General features: G+C 39.2%; 1 protein-coding gene across 1 annotated transcript in view; it reads left to right on the forward strand.

Annotated features, from left to right (window-relative positions):
* Positions 1-23,474, forward strand: part of UBXN8 (UBX domain protein 8) — a 399,557-nt gene that overhangs the window by 166,054 nt on the left and 210,029 nt on the right. The window contains exon 5 of the mRNA XM_044059156.1: positions 6-128. Coding sequence (XP_043915091.1) covers positions 6-128 — 123 coding nt within the window. The remainder of the gene's footprint in view (positions 1-5; positions 129-23,474) is intronic.

A 23,474-nucleotide genomic window follows, 5' to 3' on the forward strand; every position in this document is an offset into this window, starting at 1 on the left:
GGCAGACCACTGCATACTTGGAAAATGTCTTGAAGCCCCGTCAGGAATCCCAGATTCGGAAAAAGGAGGAACACTTTTACCGAATGACAGGAGAAACTTGGAAATTAACAGAAGGATTCCAACTTGGGGTAAGTGAAAGTCACGTTTTTCCCATTTTAATGAGGACGTCTTAGTTTTATAGGATGTATAACTATGAAGGTGTAGTGCGATTTAGTAACTCTGGTACTTTATCCTGCATTTAAACCTTATGTCAGGATATCAAGTAGATGAAGAATCTGGAAGTCAGGCACAAGCGGCAGCAAACAATGTTGGTATAAAGATCAGTTGTACAGAGTATTTGGCTACATATCTTATGTGTTAGTGTATACGGAGTATGTGTATGTTTATGTACACTTGCTAAGTTCCACACAGATGATGAGACCAGTGATGCATTGCAGATACAAGCCATTTGCATGTTTTTACAGTTGACATATTTATACACATTTAGGTAATATAGATGGATGGTGCAGGCTGGCTTCAAGAAGTTGTGGATGGGGCTGAAGCTGTGTGACAAGGCAGTAGGCAGAGTATAAAAAATCTTTTATTGGGAAGTGTTTGTTGCCAGGAACATGCTGTCCTGCTTGCAACATTTTTTGTTATATTACCCTACCTCAAAGTACAGATCGTGAGCAGGCGTGGGTAATTCTTTTGTCACTTCTTTCATTTCTAAAGCTCAGGTACTAAGGCTAGCATGAACTCTTCAGCACTGTCATGCTCAGATAAATAGACATTATACAATATAAGGGAAAATAAGTACAGTTTATAATCTAGTGAGTATACTGTCTACTTTGTATCCATTCTGTCTGTTAAGTTCATGTTAGTCCTTTATTCCTGTTTGTTGTCTGGTAACATAGTGAACACTTCACAGTTAAATTATAATTTTCAGTAACATGCATAATTCGTACTCAAAATAATAAACGTGGGCAGAACATTCAAGAAGTACATGTTTACTGAAAATGAGTGTAGTAATTGAAGTACAAAACACAAAAGTGTAGTGGTGATAATGATAGTCTTCAAAATATGAAAATTATTGAATAAACTTCTCTTTTGAATATGTAACTTTACTGTGATTTGATTTGCTAGTAATGTTTATTTGCATTTTTTTTTACTGATCTCAGTGGACCATTTCTAGCACAGTTGGGGGTAAGCGTATCACAATGTAAAGAAGAGAGAAAGTTGTGTACTGGTTAACAGAAGTACATATCTATACAAACTTTGAAACGTGTACAAACTTTACACATGAAAAAATTAAAGCCAAGCTATAAGCAGAGTGAATACAAGAGCAAATAACTTTTGGAGATTGTCGTAATTCGAACTTCCTGGGTTGGTCCAACAACTGGACCAACCCAGGAAGTGTGAATTACGCTTACTTGTTTATTTTTTAACAACTTGTAGATTGTCACTTTCGATTCTGTACGAGTCTGCTGTTTTTAACTAGCTTAATTAAACTAGTAAGGGAGTAGGGAAAGGAGAAAATGAGCAAAACGATAAGGGGGTGAGGGGAGATTGAGTAAGAATGAATAAGTGGAGGGGAATGAATGAACAGAGATTGGAAAAGTGATAAGATTGAAGTGATGTGATGGGGACTGGTGGAACTGGCATGCAGCTTGTATGTAGGTGTTTCTTAAGTTCAGTTCAAAACTCCTGTCTGTGAGGAGAGTCATCTTAGGTTGGTTGTGATTCTTATAGTGTAGAGGCTAATGTGAAAAATGCATGATTGGTGCAGAGTAGTTTAGTTGAAGGTGTGGTGAGATTGGCGGTGAATTATGAGATATAGATTGTATGTCATGGTTATAGGAAAAAGTTTGTGTGCTAGAGGCGAGAATGAGTCAGGCGTAATTGTATTGTAGAGAAGGTCAAATCTTTGCATGATAGTAGTTTGTCTTTAGAGAGAATTGTGCAGTGGTGTTCTTGGCAAAATGGGTTTGTGACTGAGCAGCATACTTTACTGGAGAAGTTCATAGGGTGGTTGTGTTTTCCTTTGATGCTGTAGCAATAATGGGCAGTCCGTACTCTTGCTAGGCAAGTAGAGTTCCTTTGCTTTGTGACTGCCCTTGTTGGGGCTTTTATGTAGTTGGAGAGTCATCTGACCCAGAGAAGTAGCCAGTTCTTTTTTTTCAGTGTGATTTTGGAAATGAGTTGAATCAAATCAGATTCTCACATATTTGAATGAGACTGTTTCTGTGGGGAAATTGTTTGGATCTCTGATGTGAGGCATCTTAGGCACTTTGGCAAACCTTTGATGTGTGCTCAATAGCACTGATTTTGTTTGAGAGGTTTGATATCAGCTTATGCTGTAAAAGCTATTGATTTGAGTGAATATTGGTCATTTTAGACTCAAGTTTGTACCCTAGGGTGTGACTAGTTGAATCTGAAGATGGCCTATGCCATCTGCATATAATATGATTGGAATGCGTTGTAAGCTGTGAGTGAGTTTAATGAATATGGAAAAAAAGAAGAGGTTAGTTCGGGAACACCTTTTAAGTAGTGGTGCTACAGTAGAGATGGAGGTTTCTAATTTTACTTTAAAGGCTCTATTGGAATGGAAATATTTAAACTAAGGAAGGGAGTCTTCCCTAATGCAAGTTTCTAGAAGTTTGTCTAGTAGCCATGAGTGGTCAACTAGGTTGAATGCTTTTGTTAAATCTGTGAAGACTTCCAGTACAGTTTCCTTTTTCCATGTTCAGAATTTCAACCAATTAGGTCCAGAGAACTGTCATGACACTGTGATCAGCCCAGAACCTTTATTGCCTTTGGAGACAAGTTGATATTGACGGATACAGTGTAGATTTGTTTTGTTTTTTTTTATTTCAAGGATTTATCCAAGTGATTGTAGTACAGAAATAGGTCAAAAGTGAGAGAGGTTTTCTGGTTTCTGTTCAGGAACAGATGATCATCCTCATATTGATCACTGCTGTAGTAGCCTTAGCTAATGAGGGATCTGAAGTAGGAAAATTCATTTGACAGCAACCTGTGGGTATGGATCCGATATCGGATCCGAACCGGCATGGTTTATCCAGCTATGGATCCGAGCTCCTAGCTCCTCCCCTCACCCATAATGCCCTGCTCTCCTTACGTGACCTCAGATCTAGTTTGCCGCGCATGGTGAAGGCTGGGTCGTCAGAGCTCCAAAAGCTAAGTGCGATTATTGTTAAAAAAAGGGTTTTAAAACTTTTTAAAATTTTTCAGTTGTGTGAAAGTTATAGGTTTCCCTTTGTTTTATATCTTTTTTGGGTTAATTTAATATAGTTTTTACCCTCCCCTCGCTGGTTCATAGTTGGTGTGTGTGTGTGTGTGTGTGTGTGTGTGTTTTCTTTGGGGCCTTTGTGTGAGGGTTTTAGTTATTTTTATTGTTACTATTTTTTAAAACAAAAAAAAAAATAGTGATGTCTGAGGCCCCAGAGGCTATTTTCTCAAATTGCTCCGAGTGTGGCCATAAGCTTTCCCCTGCTGATGGCCACACTCAGTGCGTTCGATGCCTTGGGGTTGAACACCTCACTTCAGGGTGTTCAATCTGTGCAGGGTTCAACCCCAGGGCATTGAAGGAGCCGGAGGTCGGCTGGTCTTGGCGGGACTCTTGCCCCCAGACTCGCTTCGCCCCCGCCCCTTGGTGGTCACTGCCCGCAGTCCCTGCCTTGCCTGCTCCCCCTCCTCCACCCGGGATTCAAACTCCCACCAAAGGGTCGGAGGAGAGGGAAGCCAGGAAAGGACCGAGAGAGAAGCACCACAAGCGGCGGGCCGAGACCTCCGTTCGGCCCCGCCGCTAAGCTGGCTTCTCCTCCGGCCTCTGGCTGCTGGCTCTCCCTCCTCGGCTCTGGTCCCTGTGCTTTTCACCGAGCCTGAGTATGAGGAGACCACCTCCTTTTGAGGCTATCGAGGCACTCAAGGCCTACCTCGATAGCCCCGCCGAGGTCTACTTTACAGCCTCTCCGATGCTGGATGCAGATGGGAGTGCAAAATATAATTCGGGTGCATGCTATTTCTATGCAACAACGTGTTTTTATAACATGGTTTCCTGTGCACACCTGTATTAAACTGCCCATTTATCAACCTCCAAATAGAAACATCAAAAAATGCTATATTCTGATCAGAATGTGTCATTGTAAATTTTAAATAAGAAGTTAGAGAATTAACTTGTTTCTCAAATCTTGTTAAGTCTTCTAAGGAACCCTTCCAAAGAAAAAATAGGTTGTCGACAAAACGCCTATAAAACAATACATATTTCTGATAAGAATCAAGACTGAATAGTTTCTGCTCTTCCCACAGAGCCATGACTAAGTTGGCATAGCTATTGGCACACGAAGTGCCCATAGCTACGCCATCCCTCTGTAAGAAGAGTTCATGATTGAACATAAACACATTACTCTCTAAGACAATTTCCATTAAGGAACATAAAAGATCTATTTTATTCAAAGACATATCTGAATGTGAAGTCAGATATGTCTGAATACTTTCCAAACCTGAGACATTGGAGATATTCGTAAATAATGAATTAACATCCATGGTAACCATCGCTAATGTTTGATGCACCGAAAATTCTTTAGTTCCTTCATAAAAATCCAACAAAAATTGCTTGGAATCTTTAAGTATAAAATGATTACGATCAACAAAAGGTCTTAAAATTTTCTCTATAAAAATAGATAAATGTTCAGTGACCCAACCTCTACCAGAGACTGTCGGTCTCATCGGAGGATTAACAGGGTCCTTATGGACCTTGGGTAAACCTTGGATGACAGAAATCATAGGGTTTTTTATTAAAAAATACTCATATAACTGAGAATCTATCATACCCAGCTTATACAAATCATCAAGAGTAGCATGTACTCTAGATACAAGGTCCTGGACTTCCAAGCTTGAAACAGAACTATAATGGTGCGTATCATTCAACATTTCAATCATTCTAGTATTATAAAAAACTTTATCTAATACTACTATAGGACCTCCCTTATCTGCAGGTCTGATAAAAATATTCCCATCACTCATTAAATCGTGCAAAGCTCTAATCTGTCTCGGATTTAAGTTATTCTTACTTATAGAATTATCCATATCAGTACTTAACGAATAAATGTCTTTCTCTACAACTTTACTAAAAGTGTCAAGTAAAGGATGTAAATTAGGCACAAAAAGACTAGGCTTCTTAAATTGTTTGTTTATACTAGCTGATTTAAAATCTGAGAACATCATCTTTAATTGTAAGTTTCTCACAAAAAGTTTAACATCTAAGATTGTGTCTGTTAATTTACTCCATCTAGAAGGGATAAAAGACAAGCCCTTATTCAGAACTTCTAGTTCATATCTATTTAATGGTCTGTGTGAAAGGTTCCACACTATGTCATCCTTTCCCACATTTTCTTTAGTGTGGGTTCCTTCATTTCGCCTGTTAATGCCTTCCTCTTCTGTCTCCCCCTGCTCATTGAGCGATTCCTCCCTCGGTGATAGGTATCTGCTATTGGGAAAGGGCTAGATATCCCTTGTACTTTACTATTGCCAATCTGTGCATTGTATATCTTACTATGTACTACTGGGTCATTACTATAAGAAGCACTATTGTTTACTACTTTTATACCAGATGCATCAGGGCCATTAGCCCGTTCATGTTCATTGATTATACTACCACTTGGTATTACTGCAGGGCATCCAGTATACACATTGTTATTACTGTTAATATTGACATTATTGGCCTGACTATCACAAACAGAATTAGCCTGACTATCACAAACAGAATCATTAATAACAGTTTGCTTACTTAAAGCATTGTTAACCATACCATCATCATTGTTAGTAGACCTAGGTAAATTACCTGGTCTATTACGAGGAACAGACTGTCTGTTCCATGCATTCATGTTATTCTTGGGCCAGGTGAAGACCTGGCCATGTGAAAAATCATTTGTATCTCTTTAACAATTTATGTTTTTTCTGTTCAACAAGTCTTTTTTAAAAAAGATTAATATTATCGATTAAGCGATCAAGTCGTGGTTCAATAATGTCACTGCTAAAGTCATTAAACAACTCAATTTGTCTCTTCTTGATTGTATCTTGCAAGGTGAGCTCCTCAGGCATGAAATATTCATTTAACAGTTTCATATAATTAATGCGCACCTCTATGTTAAGCTGCTGCCAGCGACTTAAGAGGTCCGGATAAGTATTGCCGGTAGTCGGCATTTTCAACACCCTCAGTCCCCGTGGAATAATCCTTTTTTGTATGCATATCTCAAAGTGAAAGCATTGCATCTGCAAACATTTTAATTTCAATAAATCAAACTCTAACGAATTTAGAGTCGAATTCAGTTTTTCAAAATTTTCACTGCTTAGTGTTACATTGTCGTTGGCCATAGTTGGTTCATACTGGGCCAACGGGTTGACGTCAGCATTCAGGCAATGCTGAAGCCGCTCTTGTGGCGGTCTTTTCAATTGCATATTATCAGGGTTATAAGGTAATTCCACAATGTCATCCGTATTACTTCCTCTCAATTCAGCCATGGTACCACTGTGGTATAAAAAAACAGTACAATGTATAACCACAATAATAAAAAATACCACCAGTGGATGAACGACTGCAACCAGAAAGTAATGAACAGCCAGTATGTAAAAATAAACCAATAACTGTTCACAGTCGAACCAGGCTGTATATGAATCAGTAATGTCAAATGCTGCACAGTTCAGTGTCTCTTCAGACCCAAATAAATACGAACCCAAACGAGTCAGTAGTATTAAAAACAAATACGATTCAATGTCTCTTCAGACCTTTGAATAAACAGAGTTCTGAACAGGATACAGCTGATAAATCCAAACTCAATTCTGAGCACGAGTATAAAACGTTCTTTATTAAACAACAAATTCAGTTGGTAAGTGCTTTCGCAATACAGCTTTTTCAAACCTTTACTGACCAATGTTAAAAAATGCTTATGTAGTGCTTCGCTAATAATTCAATTAAGACAATTAAACAATCTTATAAAATATTCCTTAAAGAAACACATCAATTACTATAAAAAAGGTATTTAGAGCTACTTATATCTATTCTAATCATTATATATTGAAAATTATGCAGAATATATGATGCAGAATATGTAATGCTCATATACCATGTACAACTTAATACTCAGATTCTAAAAATATAAAAAAATAGAGATGTTCCCTCATCCTTTCTATGCAATAGATGTAATTATTGTAGTTATATAATTAACACCAATATGTTTATACATCCAGTAACTAATCAGGTTTATACCTTCAATGTTAATGCCAACTGTGATACTAAACATGTTGTTTACATCGCTACTTGCACAGCTTGTAGTGCATTCTATATTGGGAAGACCAATAGAACACTAAAAGAAAGGATGAGGGAACATCTCTATCAGATCCATATCAGGTCTGAAGTAAATGCCTTATCGAAGCATGTATTACAAAATAATGCTATGCATACTTTTAGGTTTTCGATATTGTACATTAACTTACCGAATATCAGAGGAGGAGATGTAGTGAATTATACTGAGCAAGCGGAGACTAAATGGATTGTTAGGTTACAAGCCCATGTCTCCCCTGGGCTCAATGATAGAATCCCTCTGAAACCTGTACTTAAAAATAGAAGACAGAGGTTGAAATGAAATTATTATGATGATAATAATTTTTAAAGGGCATATTTATTTTATTTTATTTTATTTCACTTTACTATTTGATTTTATTTAGATATATTTCATACTTTATCGACATATATATGTATATTTATTATTTTTAGAATCTGAGTATTAAGTTGTACATGGTATATGAGCATTACATATTCTGCATCATATATTCTGCATAATTTTCTATATATAATGGTTAGAATAGATATAAGTAGCTCTAAATACCTTTTTTATAGTAATTGATGTGTTTCTTTAAGGAATATTTTATAAGATTGTTTAATTGTCTTAACTGAATTATTAGAGAAGCACTATATCAGCATTTTTTAACATTGGTCAGTAAAGGTTTGAAAAAGCTGTATTGCGAAAGCGCTTACCAACTGAATTTGTTGTTTAATAAAGAACGTTTTATACTCGTGCTCAGAATTGAGTGTGGATTTATCAGCTGTATCCTGTTCAGAACTCTGTTTATTCAAAGGTCTGAAGAGACGTTGAATCGTATTTGTTTTTAATACTACTGACTCGTTTGGGTTCGTATTTATTTGGGTCTGAAGAGATGCTGAACTGTGCAACATTTGACATTACTGATTCATATACAGCCTGGTTCGACTGCAAACAGTTATTGGTTTATTTTTACATACAGTTTATAATCTAGTGAGTATACTGTCTACTTTGTATCCATTCTGTCTGTTAAGTTCATGTTAGTCCTTTATTCCTGTTTGTTGTCTGGTAACATAGTGAACACAAGAGCAAATAACTTTTGTAGATTGTCGTAATTTGAACTTCCTGGGCTGGTCCAAAACTGGACCAACCCAGGAAGTTCGAATTACGCTTAGTTGTTTATTATTAACAACTTGTAGATTGTCACTTTCAATTCTGTATGAGTCTGCTGTTTTTAACTAGCTTAATTAAACTAGTAAGGGAGTAGGGAAAGGAGAAAATGAGCAAAACGATAAGGGGTGAGGGGAGATTAAGAGCAAGGATGAATAAGTGGAGGGGAATGAATGAACAGAGATTGGAAAGGTGATAAGATTGAAGTGATGTGATGGGGACTAGTGGAACTGGCATGCAGCTTGTTGTATGTAGGTGTTTCCTAAGTTCAGTTCAAAACTCCTGTCTGTGAGGAGAGTCATCTTAGGTTGGTTGTGATTCTTGTAGTGTAGAGGCTAGTGTGAAAAATGCATGATTGGTGCAGAGTAGTTTAGTTGAAGGTGTGGTGAGATTGGTGGTGAATTATGAGATATAGATTGTATGTCAAGGTTATAGGAAAAGTTTGTGTGCTAGAGGCGAGAATGAGTCAGGCGTAATTGTATTGCAGAGAAGGTCAAATCTTTGCGTGATAGCAGTTTGTCTTTAGAGAGAATTGTGCAGTGGTGTTCTTGGCAAAATGGGTTTGTGACTGAGCAGCATACTTTACTGGAGAAGTTCATAGGGTGGTTGTGTTTTCCTTTGATGCTGTAGCAATAATGGGCAGTCCGTACTCTTGCTAGGCAAGTAGAGTTCCTTTGCTTTGTGACTGCCCTTGTTGGGGCTTTTATGTAGTTGGAGAGTCTTCTGACCCAGAGAAGTAGCCAGTTCTTTTTTTTTCAGTGTGATTTTGGAAATGAGTTGAATCAAATCAGATTCTCACATATTTGAATGAGACTGTTTCTGTGGGGAAATTGTTTGTATCTCTGATGTGAGGCATCTTAGGCACTTTGGCAAACCTTTGATGTGTGCTCAATAGCACTGATTTTGTTTGAGAGGTTTGATATCAGCTTATGCTGTAAAAGCTATTGATTTGAGTGAATATTGGTCATTTTAGACTCAAGTTTGTATCCTACTGACTCGTGTTGAATCTGAAGATGACTTATGCCATCTGCATATAATATGATTGGAATGCGTTGTAAGCTGTGAGTGAGTTTAATGAATATGGAAAAAAAAGAAGACGTTAGTTCAGGAACACCTTTTAAGTAGTGGTGCTACAGTAGAGATGGAGGTTCCTAATTTTACTTTAAAGGCTCTGTTGGAATGGAAATCTTTAAATTAAGGAAGGGAGTCTTCCCTAATGCAAGTTTCCAGAAGTTTGTCTAGTAGCCATGAGTGGTCAACTGGTTGAATGCTTTTGTTAAATCTGTGAAGACTTCCAGTACAGTTTCCTTTTTCCATGTTCAGAATTTCATTCAATTAGGTCCAGAGAACTGTCATGGCACTGTGATCAGTCCAGAACCTTTATTGCCTTTGAAGAAAAGTTGATATTGATGGATACAGTGTAGATTTGTTTTGTTTTTTTTTTATTTCAAGGATTTATCCAAGTGATTGTAGTACAGAAATAGGTCAAAAGTGAGAGAGGTTCTCTGGTTTCTGTTCAGGAACAGATGATCATTCTCATATTGATCACTGCTGTAGTAGCCTTAGCTAATGTGGGCTATATCCTGCCAAGGAGATAATGGCTGGCCAACTTCTAAAGCTTCAGGGCACCTTCCATGCACTCAAACTGTCAAGCAGCTCAAGCTGGGCTGGCTAAAAGGTTTTTGGGGATTGATGTTCAGCTTGTGCTTTCCTTTGCTGGGCAGAAGTTCTCTTTTGAAAAAAAAAATCCATTTTCATAAATGCATTTATGTTTTACTATTTTTATCTCCAGGAAAGTTATTTTAAAGCTAACAGTGTTGTGTTTAATGGACTGTCTTGAGCCTGTAACATACTTTTAAATGTAGCACTCAGTTTTTTTCCTTTCAGTTTAATAGTAGTAGTTACTCAATGAAAACCTATTTCTGTGGAGAAGTTTTGTTTTTCCTTGGTGGGGCTGGCATAGTGTTTTTAAAGTGCTTTTTACTGTCTTTTCTTTTTCTGTGTCTTTTTTTTCTGTCAAGTAAAGTAACTTGTGGGACTGGTGATTTTACTGGCATTTGCTGTTTGACTTCCCTGGGAGAGAGACCATTTTTGGCTTTACCATGGAACAGACTACTTGTTTCGTGAAAGGGCCTTCTTCCAGCCACAAAAAGAAAAGGGTAAGCAAACAGCCTTTGCTACCACAGCAGGCTAGCAATTTGCATCAGCCACAGGTGGAGGACTCTGCTATGGCGTTTGTTGTACCTCAGACCACTCATCATTTACCCTGTAACCCTCCAGTGTAGCACCTACAGCCACTATAGACCTGCGGTTAGACATATCCTTTGTGGCTGTTGGAGCCCCCTCAGTGAGCAAGGGAGAAGCCACTCTTGTCAGTCCTGGGAGAGGGAGAAGGAAAGTTTTCCTTGTTATGTCAGAATGCTGTGCCCAGCCGCGCCGAAGCAGTTGCTACCATTAGTAACATGGCTGGCTCCATTTTTCCTGTCAAAAAGAAACAGAATGCCAGGCATGTATCTACTCCTCCTCAAATTTCTCTGGATAGGAGTAGTTTACTTGGTCTGGCTCGGGGTTTAATTCAAGTTATTGCTCCTTCTTGTAAAGTAGTTTCTGTTAAAAGAAAGAGGGCTTCCTCTTTTACTGAGGAGATTCAAGATTCTGAATCTGAACAGGAAGATGCAGAGACATGCATGCTTTTTTCCCCTGAGATTTCTAATTCAGGCTTAGAGGAAAGCTCATTTTCTGATTCTGCCTGTGGGATTTTCTCTTTTCCTGAAACTATATTGCTAGAATGTGCCAGAGTTTTCAGTTGGAGGACACTGAGGTTTCTCAGTCTGTCAGAAAATACTATGAGTTATAGAAGAAGGATTTTCCAGACCCTACACCCGCTCTTCCTGTTGTGTCTGCTTTAGAGGATGTGCGTGGTGTTACTGCCTGCAGTTTTCCTGGTAGTCAGCCAGCTGCCCCTAAAAAGGCAGACAGTATAAATGTCCTCAGTCTTTTAAATTGTATACACTATTCCCAAACCTGACCCAGCAGCTGTAGCCTTAGTTGATTCCATTGCTGCTAAGCATTTAGGTAATTTAAATCCTATTCTCTCTGGTAAGGATGGAAAATTTGTATATAGTATGGGGTAAAGTGTATATTTCTACAACTTTAATTTTCAGAATTTTGAATTGTCGGGCTCATATATGTTGAACTTTGTTCTGCAAATTGTGAAAGTATGAATGTTTTATGTGAAATTTCTTTCTCTCTTTAATTGCATAGGTCACTCATTGTTTGCAGTGTGTTTGACTCTAATGCTTATTCCAGGGCCGTGGCCTCTGGTACTGTTTTAAGGTGGTTTGCTTGGCTGCATTCTGATAACCTTCCAGATAATGTTCAAAAATGAGATTTTAAATTCTTCCTTGGATAGAGGTTTAGTGTTTGGCTCCCCTGCTGCAGAGGCTTTCAAAAAGTGTGATGAAAGGGGCAAGCTGATTCAAGGAATCCAATATTTTTCAGCCCTCATTTTAAAAATTGTCAAAGGGATTCTTTTTTCTTGTCTTCAATTTTTGGCAGAAAACAAAATAAACAGTCTCAACAGAATTCAGGAAAATTGGTGTTAAGAAGAAATGGCAAGGCGGTTCCAAAAAAACGTCTCAGACCTCCCAAAACCAAGGACAGTGCAACAAGGCTGAGTGACTATTCAAGAGACCTTTGACCCACTCTCACCATGGCCCCTTTATTTCTTCCATAATGTCTGAATCTCCGTTTTCCTCTTGGCAGCAGATTGTTTCAGGCAAATGGGTTGTAAAATCATTCATCAAGGTTACAGATGGCAGTGGGAGGAAATTCCTCCTTTCCAGGGTATCATTCGTCATCCTCCAGGTCAGACTCTTGTTTCCACCTATTTTTCATTACAAACTATTCCAAGGAGTGATAGAACCAGTTCCTTCCTTCTTTCCCAATGGAGGAGGGCTTTTATTCAAGGATGCTCTTAGTGCCAAAGAAAGAAAATTCTTGGAGATCAGTTCTGATTTTTCTTTCCTACACTTTTGTGATGGTGCCCAAATTTAAAATGTCACTTCATAACCTATTACTTCTTCTTTCTCTTTCAAGTTTCATGGTAACGCTACACTTAAAGGTGCTCATCACATAATTATTCGTCTAGACCTCAGATGTTTATTGAGGTTTAGTGTGTCTGGATCACATTATCAGTTCTCTGCCTTACCCTTTATACTATCCACTGCACCAAACGTGTTCTCAAAGTAGCTAGCTCCAGTTATAGCTTATTGCAGACTAGAGGGTACCCACATTTTTCTATATTTAGATTATTTGCTTATCTTTGCAGAATCATTACTAAAGTGTCAGGAATTTCTCTCTCAGGTGAGATATCTCTTACAGAAAGTGGGATTCCAAGAGAACATTCAAAAGTCTTTCTTGACTCCCCTGCTCAAGACACTCAACTCTGAACCATCTTTGATGCCCAGGACCTCTTAAAGTGGTGTGGTACATCAGCAATCAAGGGGGAAGCATGTAGTACCCCCTTTGCAGACTAGACATGTTAGCTTGAGATACAGCTTCATAGAACAATCTTACTCTGCAGGGATTCTGCATTCTGTCAGAGCAAAACTGTGTGGCAGACAAACTGTGCAGAACCAGGGCATACCTTCAAGAATGGAAAGTAGATTGGGGGTCTTCAAAATTTAATCCATCTGTGGGGAGTTCCTCAAGTCGACCTCCTTGCCTCCTCTCTGAACAATCAACTGGCAAAATTCTGTTACAGGACTTCATGCATGAATGACTGGAAGACAGATGTCTTTTTTTTTTTCTATGGACAGCAACATTCCTGTATGCCTTTCCACCCTTTTATCTAATATCAAGGGTACTTCTGAAGATTCAGAAGCTATTCCCCAAGATCATTGTTGCAACTCCTTCTGGCCCAGGCAGTCGTGGTTCTCTTCTTTTGGAAATGGCCAGGGGCAATTACCACAAGCTTACTCACAAACTGAAAATGGAAAAGGTTTTCTAGTTGTTGCCAGCAGTATAACCAGCACCCATTCAGGGTAGTTGTTCTCTAATTTTACAATATTTGTATGAGTTATTATCCTATGGCTTTTCTTATTTCTTTATCAGAGTTCATTTATCAGCCATTCCAGCATGTCTGCCCATGGATGATCTTCTGTCAATGTTGTCTCATGTCAAAATGTTCATGAAAGGGATTTTGCATAAGACTCCTCCAAGAAAATTGGTAGCCTCTCCTTGGGATCTTAATTTTGTGCTAGGGAAGCTAACACTTGCTCCATTTGAACCAGATAATCTGGCTGAGTTGAATTTTTTAGCATAGAAGACAGTTTTACTGATTGTTCTGACCTCTCCAAGAAGGGTATCTGAATTGTAAGCTCTTATGTTGAGTCATCCCTATTGCATTTTCCATTGGGACAAGGTTTCTTTGAGAACTAATCCTGTTATGCCTATAGAGGTATCAAAGTTTACTTTGTCAAACTATACATCTCCCTGTTTTCTTTTCTGAACCTAAAAATGAGGGAGAAGGGATACTCCATATCTTGGATGTCCACAGGCAACTTGGGCGCTATTTTTACATAACTAAATCTTTCAGATCTTAGGATCAGTTGTTCATTTTTTGTGAGGGTAAGAAGGGACAAACCTGTGTCAAAACTATTTCCATATGGTTGTTAAGGCTATTACCTTTTGTTATGTTCACCATAGCATATCTATTTCAGGCAGGTTAAGGCCCACTCTCCCAGGCCCTTGACTTCATCTGTGGCTTTTTGGAAAGGACTGGATTCTGGAAGCATTCTAGAAGCTGATACCTGGCCATCTGTATATACTTTTTACAAAGCACTACAAGCTTGATTCCTTCTCTAGGTCCAGATCAAGCTTTGTTGCAACCATTCTCTATGGGCTCCTGGACCCTTCTCCTTCCATCTCCCAAATGTAGTTAGCTGTGGTAATCTAAATAAGTAAAAAATACTGCACTAAGCCTGCAAGGCTAGAAACGTACTGTAAACTGTTTATTCAATAAAACAACAAAAATACACACAAAATAAGCAGTTTCACGACATCCAGTCGCTTCATCACTTATTTGGCTTTTGTTTTCCTGCACTACTTCGTACCCTGCCTTCATTCGTTTTGTTCTTATTTCTAGCTGTGGTAATCTACCCACATAGCCAAGGCTACTGCACCAGTGATCACTACAGTGAACATAGCACAGTTGTGTACGTTGATCTTACTATAACAGTAGATGTTCAAATGATCACTGCTGCAGTAGCCAATCCCTCCCTCCCTCCATCCCCACCTTCTTTTTTTGGTGTGTTTATGCCAGGGTGTGGACAATTAGTTAGTTAGTTAGTTCTAGCATTTTCCTTTCAGGGCTGAGCCTCCCTCTCTGCTGACAGGAAAGCTCTAAAGGGATTTGCACTCAAACTTGTCTTTTAGTTAGCTCAGCTCGAGCTGCTTGGCAGTTTGCGCACATGGAAGGTGATTCAAGCTTTGGAATCTGGCCAGCCATTATATCCTTGGCAGGACATAATCTGTATAGCTAAGGCTACTGCAGCAGTGATTATTTGAACATCTACTGTTATGGTAAGTTCAGCTTACACAACTGTACTTTATTAAGGCTTCTTTCAGGATGTTGGACAGCATGTTGGTTAGACAGAGGTTATATATATGAGCAAGGACAGTGGTTAGGAAGTCTTTGTATAGATGTCTGAACCAGGGGAATTTTGTCTAGCAGAGTTTCTGTATATTTGCTGCTGATGTGCTTAAATGAAAGGAGGGATGGAAGAGGGCAGAAGTTGGTTTGAGGGAGTGGTAGAGAAAGTGTCGCTGGGAGATTGGTGGTGGTGTATTTTGAGACTTTGTAGGTTATGCCATCTTGAGGCTTTCTTTCTGTTCTTCCTGTAAGTATGTTTATTTCCCTCCAGAATTTTTTTTGTTTTGTTTTTTTTTCAGGCGGGAATGCTGCCAAACTTTGTAATAAGGATTCTTATGAATGTGGACAGCTTATTTGGCAAGATTTTGGAGAATGGTGAAATGAGAACAAGATTGAGTGGTAGAGTTTTCCTTCCTTTAGACCAGGCTTTGTTTGTCAGTTGTAGGAGTTGAGCTGTTTAGTTATCCAAGGCATTGGCATTGCTTCAGAATGATGAGGAGGGTTAGGGTTAATTTGATTGCTACTTCATTTGGGTCTTGGATGCTAAGGAGTGGGATCCGCTTGAGTCTTGGTAAGTGGTGTTTTAGATTGTTGATGCTGTTATTGAGTTTTGATCAAAATATAGTGAGCTTGGCAGAGGAAGGCTTGAGGTGTTGGTTGTATGTAATGAGGTTATGGGACAGTGGTTGCTGAAGACTAGGGGGGTGGATGGTAAGGTTGGAGAAAGACTGAGGATCGTTTGCAATTAAGTCTAGTGGGGAGTGGTTGGATGAATTATTGTGGGTCATGTAGGCCAATATGGTAGTTGCACAAGGTTTAAATCTGTCAGAAATTCTGTCAGATCATTTGGAACAGATCCAAGCAAATTGAGATTTAAGTCTTCTAGAATCAGCAGATTGCATTTTGTCAGAGTGATGGAGAGAATGTTATTTATAACTGATCTGAATTTGGAAGGGGAGGTGAGGATGGGAGGTATATATAGGCAAGTGAGAGGGGGTGGTTTCTTGGTGGAGGGGAACTTTAGGAGTATCCAGTGTGGGTCAATGTCTGTGGAAACATTGCCTTATGCTGTTATTACAGGGCTAAGTCTACATTTTTATAAAGAATAAGTGCATCTGGTCCAGACTTAAATGCTGGGAGCTTGGTATAATTTTTAAGCAATGTGTCTGCATTAGGACTAGTAGCTCATTTTGTTCATGTCCAGAAAAGACTGATCCAAATGGCTATAGTGAGGTAAGTAAAGGTACAGATTTCTTGAAGTAGAGCAGGAGAAACTGCAAGTTAAAATGGGAAACTAAATGCAATGGGAATTATTTATTTCAAGAGTGGTTTACTTTATTTTTATACTATTTTATCTGTCATTTGTTAACTGTGTAAGTGGGCTAGTCAGAGGACTATTTTAAGCCACGACCTGAGCTAGGCAAGCAAATGCAGAAAGCAGTTAAAATAAAAATGCACACAAAATTTGTCTTCAAATGAGCAAGCACGTAAGTATGTGATAGTAATATGCAGTCCAGTACCTGAATTGAGGTTTGTAAATACAAAAACAAGACACAGCAGAATAGGCAACATTTTATACCTATTCATGTAAGGGAAAAAAAATGCAACAGCAGCAAAGTAAGAAAAGAAGAAACAGACCCCACCATTAGTCCTGAGGTGTGCCAAGGAAGTCTGGTAGAAATTAGTGGCCAGATGGGCTTATTGAGCAGAGGGGAGAGGAAGGATGTTAACCTGTAAGTTTGATGACATTAAATTTGATTTCAGAGGTGAGGTAGTTGTGAAGAGCTTTTTTTGAATGTTAAGAGGTTGTTGATTTGTTAGACATCTTTAAAAAAGAAATTCCAACATGCAAGGGCAATTTTTAACCACGATCTTTCACATGTAACAAAGGTGAAGGGAGGCGTGTTTAGTAGAATGGTGTCAGAGCCATTGAGGGAATAGGAAGAGCAGGTAATATACAGTATGAGAAGAAAAGGGCAATATTTTTTCCGGTAAGAGTCTTTAAAAACTATGAGGCTGTAGCACTAAAAAAAACTTACTCTCTTCTGCAGCTTAATGCTGGGTGGTATTTTATGAGGAGCAAAGAGAAATGATGGGAAGCCCATGTTCTAGTCTTGGAAGTAATACATTAATGACAACAGATAGTCTAGCTTCTGTGGTTAGCAGGTTAGAAATTTTGTAGAACTTTTTTAACAGACTACTTTGCGAGTTTGGGTGGCAATGTGTGTCTGAAAATTTAGATTCTTGTTGAAAAGTAAGCCAGAGATACTTGTGATGTCCTTACATTTCACTGTTGCAGTATTCAGAACAATAGGGATCCCTGCCAAGGATGGCCTGATGTCCAGCCAGTATACTAAAGCCTTAGGTTGCTTTAAGTTATGCCATACGCCACACGTATGGTGCTCGCATAGCATAGGGCATAAAGGTGATATCCAGACATACCATCCTCAGAACTTCTTTTCCACCTGTCCAAACACCATCTCTTGATTGTCTGTCTGAACGCCCGTTCTGTAGCTGAGTTCACCAGTCTGTTGCAGATAAGTGCCCTGTTTGGCGTTTTTTTGTATCTTATCATTTCCTTTTGTTTTTGTTGCTTGTGGGGTTTCATGTCGAGGGTAAATGCCAGTGCGGGAGACAGATTCCCGATAAAAACTGTCACAAGTAGTGATTGTTCTGCTTCTGCATGTCCCACAACCATATATCCTGTTCAGTTTGTCAGACCTTTGTTCCTAAGACCCTCCATAGCCTGCTTTCTTCATTGGCTTTATATTTGGAGAATCAACATCTTAAACTCTTAGCTAAAGATACAATGGAAGGAACTTCCTACTCCGAAACGCAGATGCCCATGAAGAAGACGGCCAAGGAATCTAGGATGGATTCATATGAGCAGCCTCCACCAGACATCTCTCCAGAGGCGAGTGAAAGCTCGGAGGATTGTCCAGCTCCACTGTTGGATTCTTCTTCCACAACCATTTTGGAGACCGGTGGGGATCTGACCTTCGGCACATCCTTGGAGGTCTTGCAGACATCCACATTGGATGTCCAGGGGGAACGGCGGCTAATTCTTTCCAAGGTTCCTGGGGATGTTACTCAAATTTTGGTCGGAGAAGTCATCCCAGCTAACATTATTGAATGCCATATGAGGCTAAGCCTTCTAAGTTTTATAAGGCAGATATCCCCTTAAAGAAAAAAAAACTTAAACATATTCATCTTGCTCCTAAGCACAGAGTGAATGGCAGAATTTCTGTCAGGGTTTGTTTAATGCTTGGATAGCTTTAAAACCTCCTCAGGGAGTTTCTGTTCCAGCTCCCCCTTGGTCCTGTACTGCCTTAAAACACTCAGAACAGGATTCCTCTGAGGAGGAGGTAGTTCAGATGATGAATCCCTTATTTACTCTTCTCATATTACCTCTCCTTCAGACTTTGAGTCTGAGGAAGAGGAATCGACTAGTCTTGACACTCCTTTTGAGGAAATTTCTTTTGGGGACGTAATCTCTAGAATGATGGATTTTTTTAAGTGGGATTGTGCTCAGGTTTCTGGGGTACAGAAAAGATATTATGAGCTCCTGCAGATGGATTCTCCCAAACCTGCTGTTCCTCCTGTTTTGACTGCTTTGCTGGATGCATTGTCTAATGCTTCTAAGGCTCCTGATTCCCAGCCGTCTGCCCCCAAGAACCCTGATAGGTTTTATAGGGTGCCTGATGACTATAAATTTCTATATAAGTGCCCATCTGCTAACCTTTTGGTGGCGTCTGTGGCTTATGACAAGCCATCTCAGTTGCTACCTTCTCCCAAGTTACTGCCTTCTGATAAAAATAGCAGAACCATGGAAAGGTTGAGTAAAAAGGTTTATACCTCTGTTACTTTAGTGTTTAGTGCTGTCAGTTATCAGACCCATGTGTCTAGGTGGATCTGCTTCAAAACGTCGAAGACCCAGATACTGTAATCCCAAAACATGGAGACCATACCTATGAAAACCCATTTAATTGAACCCTCACAATAACGAAACCCAGAACATCGGATGGTAAACTTTCCCAGAAGTCTGGTCTTCACTTAAAGGAACACTTCTCCCTGTAACTAAAACCTACATGAACTCTGTGTCAGTGGTTTTGCAGGGGGCAAGCCCCCTGCACCCCCCACACCCCTTCTGAATTATATATATCAAGTCCGAGATTTCACTACAGTGAAAAAGGGTAAATTTCCTGATCCTCACTGTACCATGATCTCCATTTAAAACAGCAGTTTTCTGGCACTGCACTACCCAAGGATAAATACAAAAAGCTTTACGATAATATTGATAAGAGAATTTGTGTTTACAGTTTTACTGCTGTCTAGGATTCTTACTTTTTTGGACCATGTAGCTAAATACTGTAGCAGGCTTACTCAGCACTCACAGCTTTTCTTAGAACCCAAGATGTCTGACTTCTGAGGAGAGCTCTTTGCATTTTTCTGAGAGGAGTCCTTTTTTTTTTTAAAGGTGCTTGGGACTGATGCTTCTACTTGACTTTTGTCAGCTGCTATTGTGGTCATCATCACAAAACAGCTGTAGTTGAAGGGAAGATTATACCCCAAAAATATTTTGATTATGGTAAGGTTTCTTTTGCTTTTTGGTTAAGAAGCTCATTCCTTGATCCAGAATCTGAATGCAAAATTAAGTCAAAAGAATTGTCACGTCAACAATTCAGCCTAAAATGTTACCTTATTATATAATAAGAGGCATGTTCAGCTAAAGTGGTGTAGGCATGTAAATTGGATTTGTGTAGTTGAGGCCAGCTGTTTTTTTTGGGCAGCTCCACCCCATTGAGAAGTCAAAAAGGCCTTTTGATGTTTCCCTTGTCCTGATTCCAAGCAAAGTCTCTCTGAAAAGAACTGCATAGCAGAATTTACAGTCTATTTTCCATTATGTTTCAGCTACTTCACTTACTTTATCATTTATGGATAGAAATGTTTGAGTGAGATGCTGTATAAAGGGATATATAGATTAGGTGCTTTCTACTTGGAAATGGACAAACTTGTATTCCAGATCATTTTGGCTCCAAAGAAAAGGGACTCTGTGGAGTCCATTTCTGAATATTTTTACTCCAACATCTAACAGTCCCAAGTTTCAAGATGGGGTAACCCTCAGGTGCTTCCCATTGCTTCTTTAGGGAACAAAAGGATTATAATGGAACTTGAAGGGTGCCTTGTGTTACCATATTGCTTACAGGAAATGCATCCATTATCTCGGGTGCCAGGTCAGCTAAGAGCATTTCTAAGTAATATAGCCTCTATTTCTGGCTTTGTGGTATATACTGATGTGAGTGAGGGACAAAATAAATCAACTCTTTCAATGATCAACTCCGTCCTTTGAGACTAGGTGTTGATTTTCTTAGGTTGGTCAATGTCTTGGAATTTTTGACTGTTCTCTGAGAATATAGGGAGAAAATTCACATTTAGTTGTCAACCCAGGCTAAGCAGTACATCTCCACCGAATTCCAGAGTGCTGTGCTTATTTTATAGAATGTTTTGTTTGAATCCAGATTTCTCTAGAGTGGACAAGTGGAATTTTTATATTTAACAAGTTTTTTTGAGTCTGTGGGTAAAAATGTGTTACTGTTTGCTACCATGACAGAATATCAAGGGTACACTGTGTTTGTTAATTCATTCTTTGATTCCCCTGCTTTATCTAGTTCAGGGTTTGGGGAGAGCCCAAGCTTATCCCAGCATTTGGCAGGTACAAGGTGTAGAAAATAATCCTCTGTAAGATACAAGTTTATTACAGAATATGCAGCCACACTCACTCAGAATTACAGCTATGGACAGTGTGGAGGAGTGCCACATCATTTGTGGCCATATTTTGGCAATACAGGATGAATCCAGAGCACCAGGGAAACCTCTATACCATCTGAAACTGTATGTAGACTCCTCGCAAGTCATCTAGCTGAGAACTGATGTGCAAAATTAGTTGCTGACCACTGCACTGCTTTTCCTTCGATGTTTATAGGGGTGGCTCATGGTACTTGGGAGGAAGTACAGAAGCTCTAAACTGTTCCTGATTTTTGCTTCATATCGAGATCTATTTATTACAAAATGTGTTGTGGTCTGGCAAGTTAGTGATATTTGCAGTCACTAAATGATGATAGCCGAGTTTGACTTAATAGCCTTCAGAAAATGCATGCAATGCAAAGCCTGTTATTCTAGCAACTTTTTGAGAATATAAAGCAGATATCAGTCCTTGATTTTTGTCCTATATCCCCAATTATGACTTTTGTCCTATATCCCCAATTATGTATCTTTCTCCTTGACTGTTGAACTAAGATTTTGAGAGGTATTTGGAGGAAGAGGGAAAAGTGTGTTGCATATTGTATTCTAATTTCTAACAGCAATGATATGAGAAAATAAATTCATGTGTGGTAGTTATTTATTTATGTATTCATTCATTTGAGCCCAGTAAATGATTCAGGGTTGTGTCACTCTCATACAAATGGCTGCTACTGAGGGTCACATCTGTTTGTGTGCTGAAGGGGGTGTTGTCAGTTTTCCTGATTTGGCAAATGTTTGATTATTCTTTTGATATTTTGGTCTGTTCCTCATAACATTTGTGGTTTTGCTGGCAAATTGATGAGGACTGCAGTCAATAAATGATAGAAATTTGAGTTTCAGAATTAGTCTTCAAAACAAAGCATACTGATGCAGGTCTTGTCATTCTGAGTTTCCTGCTGTATAAAGGCAGTAACTGCCACTGATTTTTGGTCTTTTATCCACCATTACTTTTATGCTTTTATTCTTGAGATAAGGGGTTGAGACGTATGTGTGGGGGAGGGGGTGTATTTCACACTTTATTCTGACAGCAGTGAGCTGATAAATTCCACAGAGATTCTGTGGATGAAAATTGTCACTTTTGTTATTTGTTCATGTTAAGCAGTTAACATTCTAGCTTTGCAGTAGTCAATTTATGTAAATTCAGCTGGAACACTTTACTATGGTTTTTATCACTGACCTGTCTGAGGTGTGTACATTCAGTACAGTGGCTGTAATTGATCAGTATAGGAATTGTCAATGATGAATATGACTGTGTGAGAAGGGGGCAGGATTTGAAATATATCAAAAGTAGCAAGTTAGCCATGATATTCTTTACTTTCTATTGCAGTCAAGCATCAGCATTCTCATCAAGGTGCCTGTCATTATGGGTATGAGCAGGATGTGTATGGTAGTAAATGATCATTGACATAGTTTACATCAAGTAATGTTGCCATCTGACGGTGACTGGTTCTCTTGTTCAGCATTTGGCTATGATTCCTTCCATGCGGTGTGTGAATGTACTTCCTTGTCTGTGTGTTGAGTGTGAATGTACTTACTCCCTTGTTCATGTGTGGATTATTATCTATGTGCTTTGATTTCTTCTCCCAGACCATTAGCTACATAATATATGGCTTTGGCTGTTTGTATAAAGGTCTGGGCTGACAAGGAGAGCAAGACATCCCAGCTCTCTATCATGTTGCATGCTGGAAGTATTTTTATTTAATTTTATGACTCCGCATATCCCATGTAATTTGCCTTGGGATGTCCAAAGGTTTCTCTCCTCTGTGGAGCACACCTCTCTATAGGAAGTGCCTAGGAGAACCCCCCCCCCCTCCAAAGATGAGCATACCCCTCAAAGCCAGCACCTCAGACGATTGAGCCGCTAATTAAACCCAGGTTGCCTGGGCTGTGGTTAGAGCTTTATCCCTCTTCACCATGGTGCTGGCTCTTACTTATGAATTTTTGTTCAGGCCATTAAATCCAAAAGATCATTTAAAAAAAAAATCTCAGAGCAAGAAAAACCCTATGAATGGACAGTTAGGATTTGTTAAAAGCATGGGGCAAAGCTAAGGTGTAAGGCAAAGAGTGAAAAAGCAAGACAGAAGTAATCTGCCTGGACTGCATGGTGCCCAGGACGAGGGGAAAATACTGGAGAGGCAATGGGTTAGTGCAGAGGGGAGTAATGTGCATTGGGGGAAGCAATGGCTGACTTTACTGACTGCAAGTCAGACATTTGATGTGTATAGAGTTAGTAAATTGGCGATAATGAGTAGGTGCATACCGAGGCAGTCTGTGGACGAAAGTGAATGATGTAATGGTTGACATGCTGTAAAAGAGCTCTACCCATTCCTACTAGTCCCACCCATTCAGTTACTTCCTGCAGCCCCCCTTGCTTTGAAGTCATCAGCTGCTACTGCCGATGTACATCAGTATTTCAGAAGAATTATCAAATTTAACATTCTCTTTTTTTTTTCTTAGAAATAAATCCTCAAAGGGTCTTGCCTTGTTTTTCGTCATAAGCAAAGAAAATTTTATGCTGTTTGAAATAAAGG

The sequence above is a fragment of the Protopterus annectens genome, chromosome 17.part0, assembly GCF_019279795.1.
Source record: "Protopterus annectens isolate FY-2018-M chromosome 17.part0, PAN1.0, whole genome shotgun sequence".
NCBI lineage: Eukaryota > Metazoa > Chordata > Ceratodontiformes > Protopteridae > Protopterus > Protopterus annectens.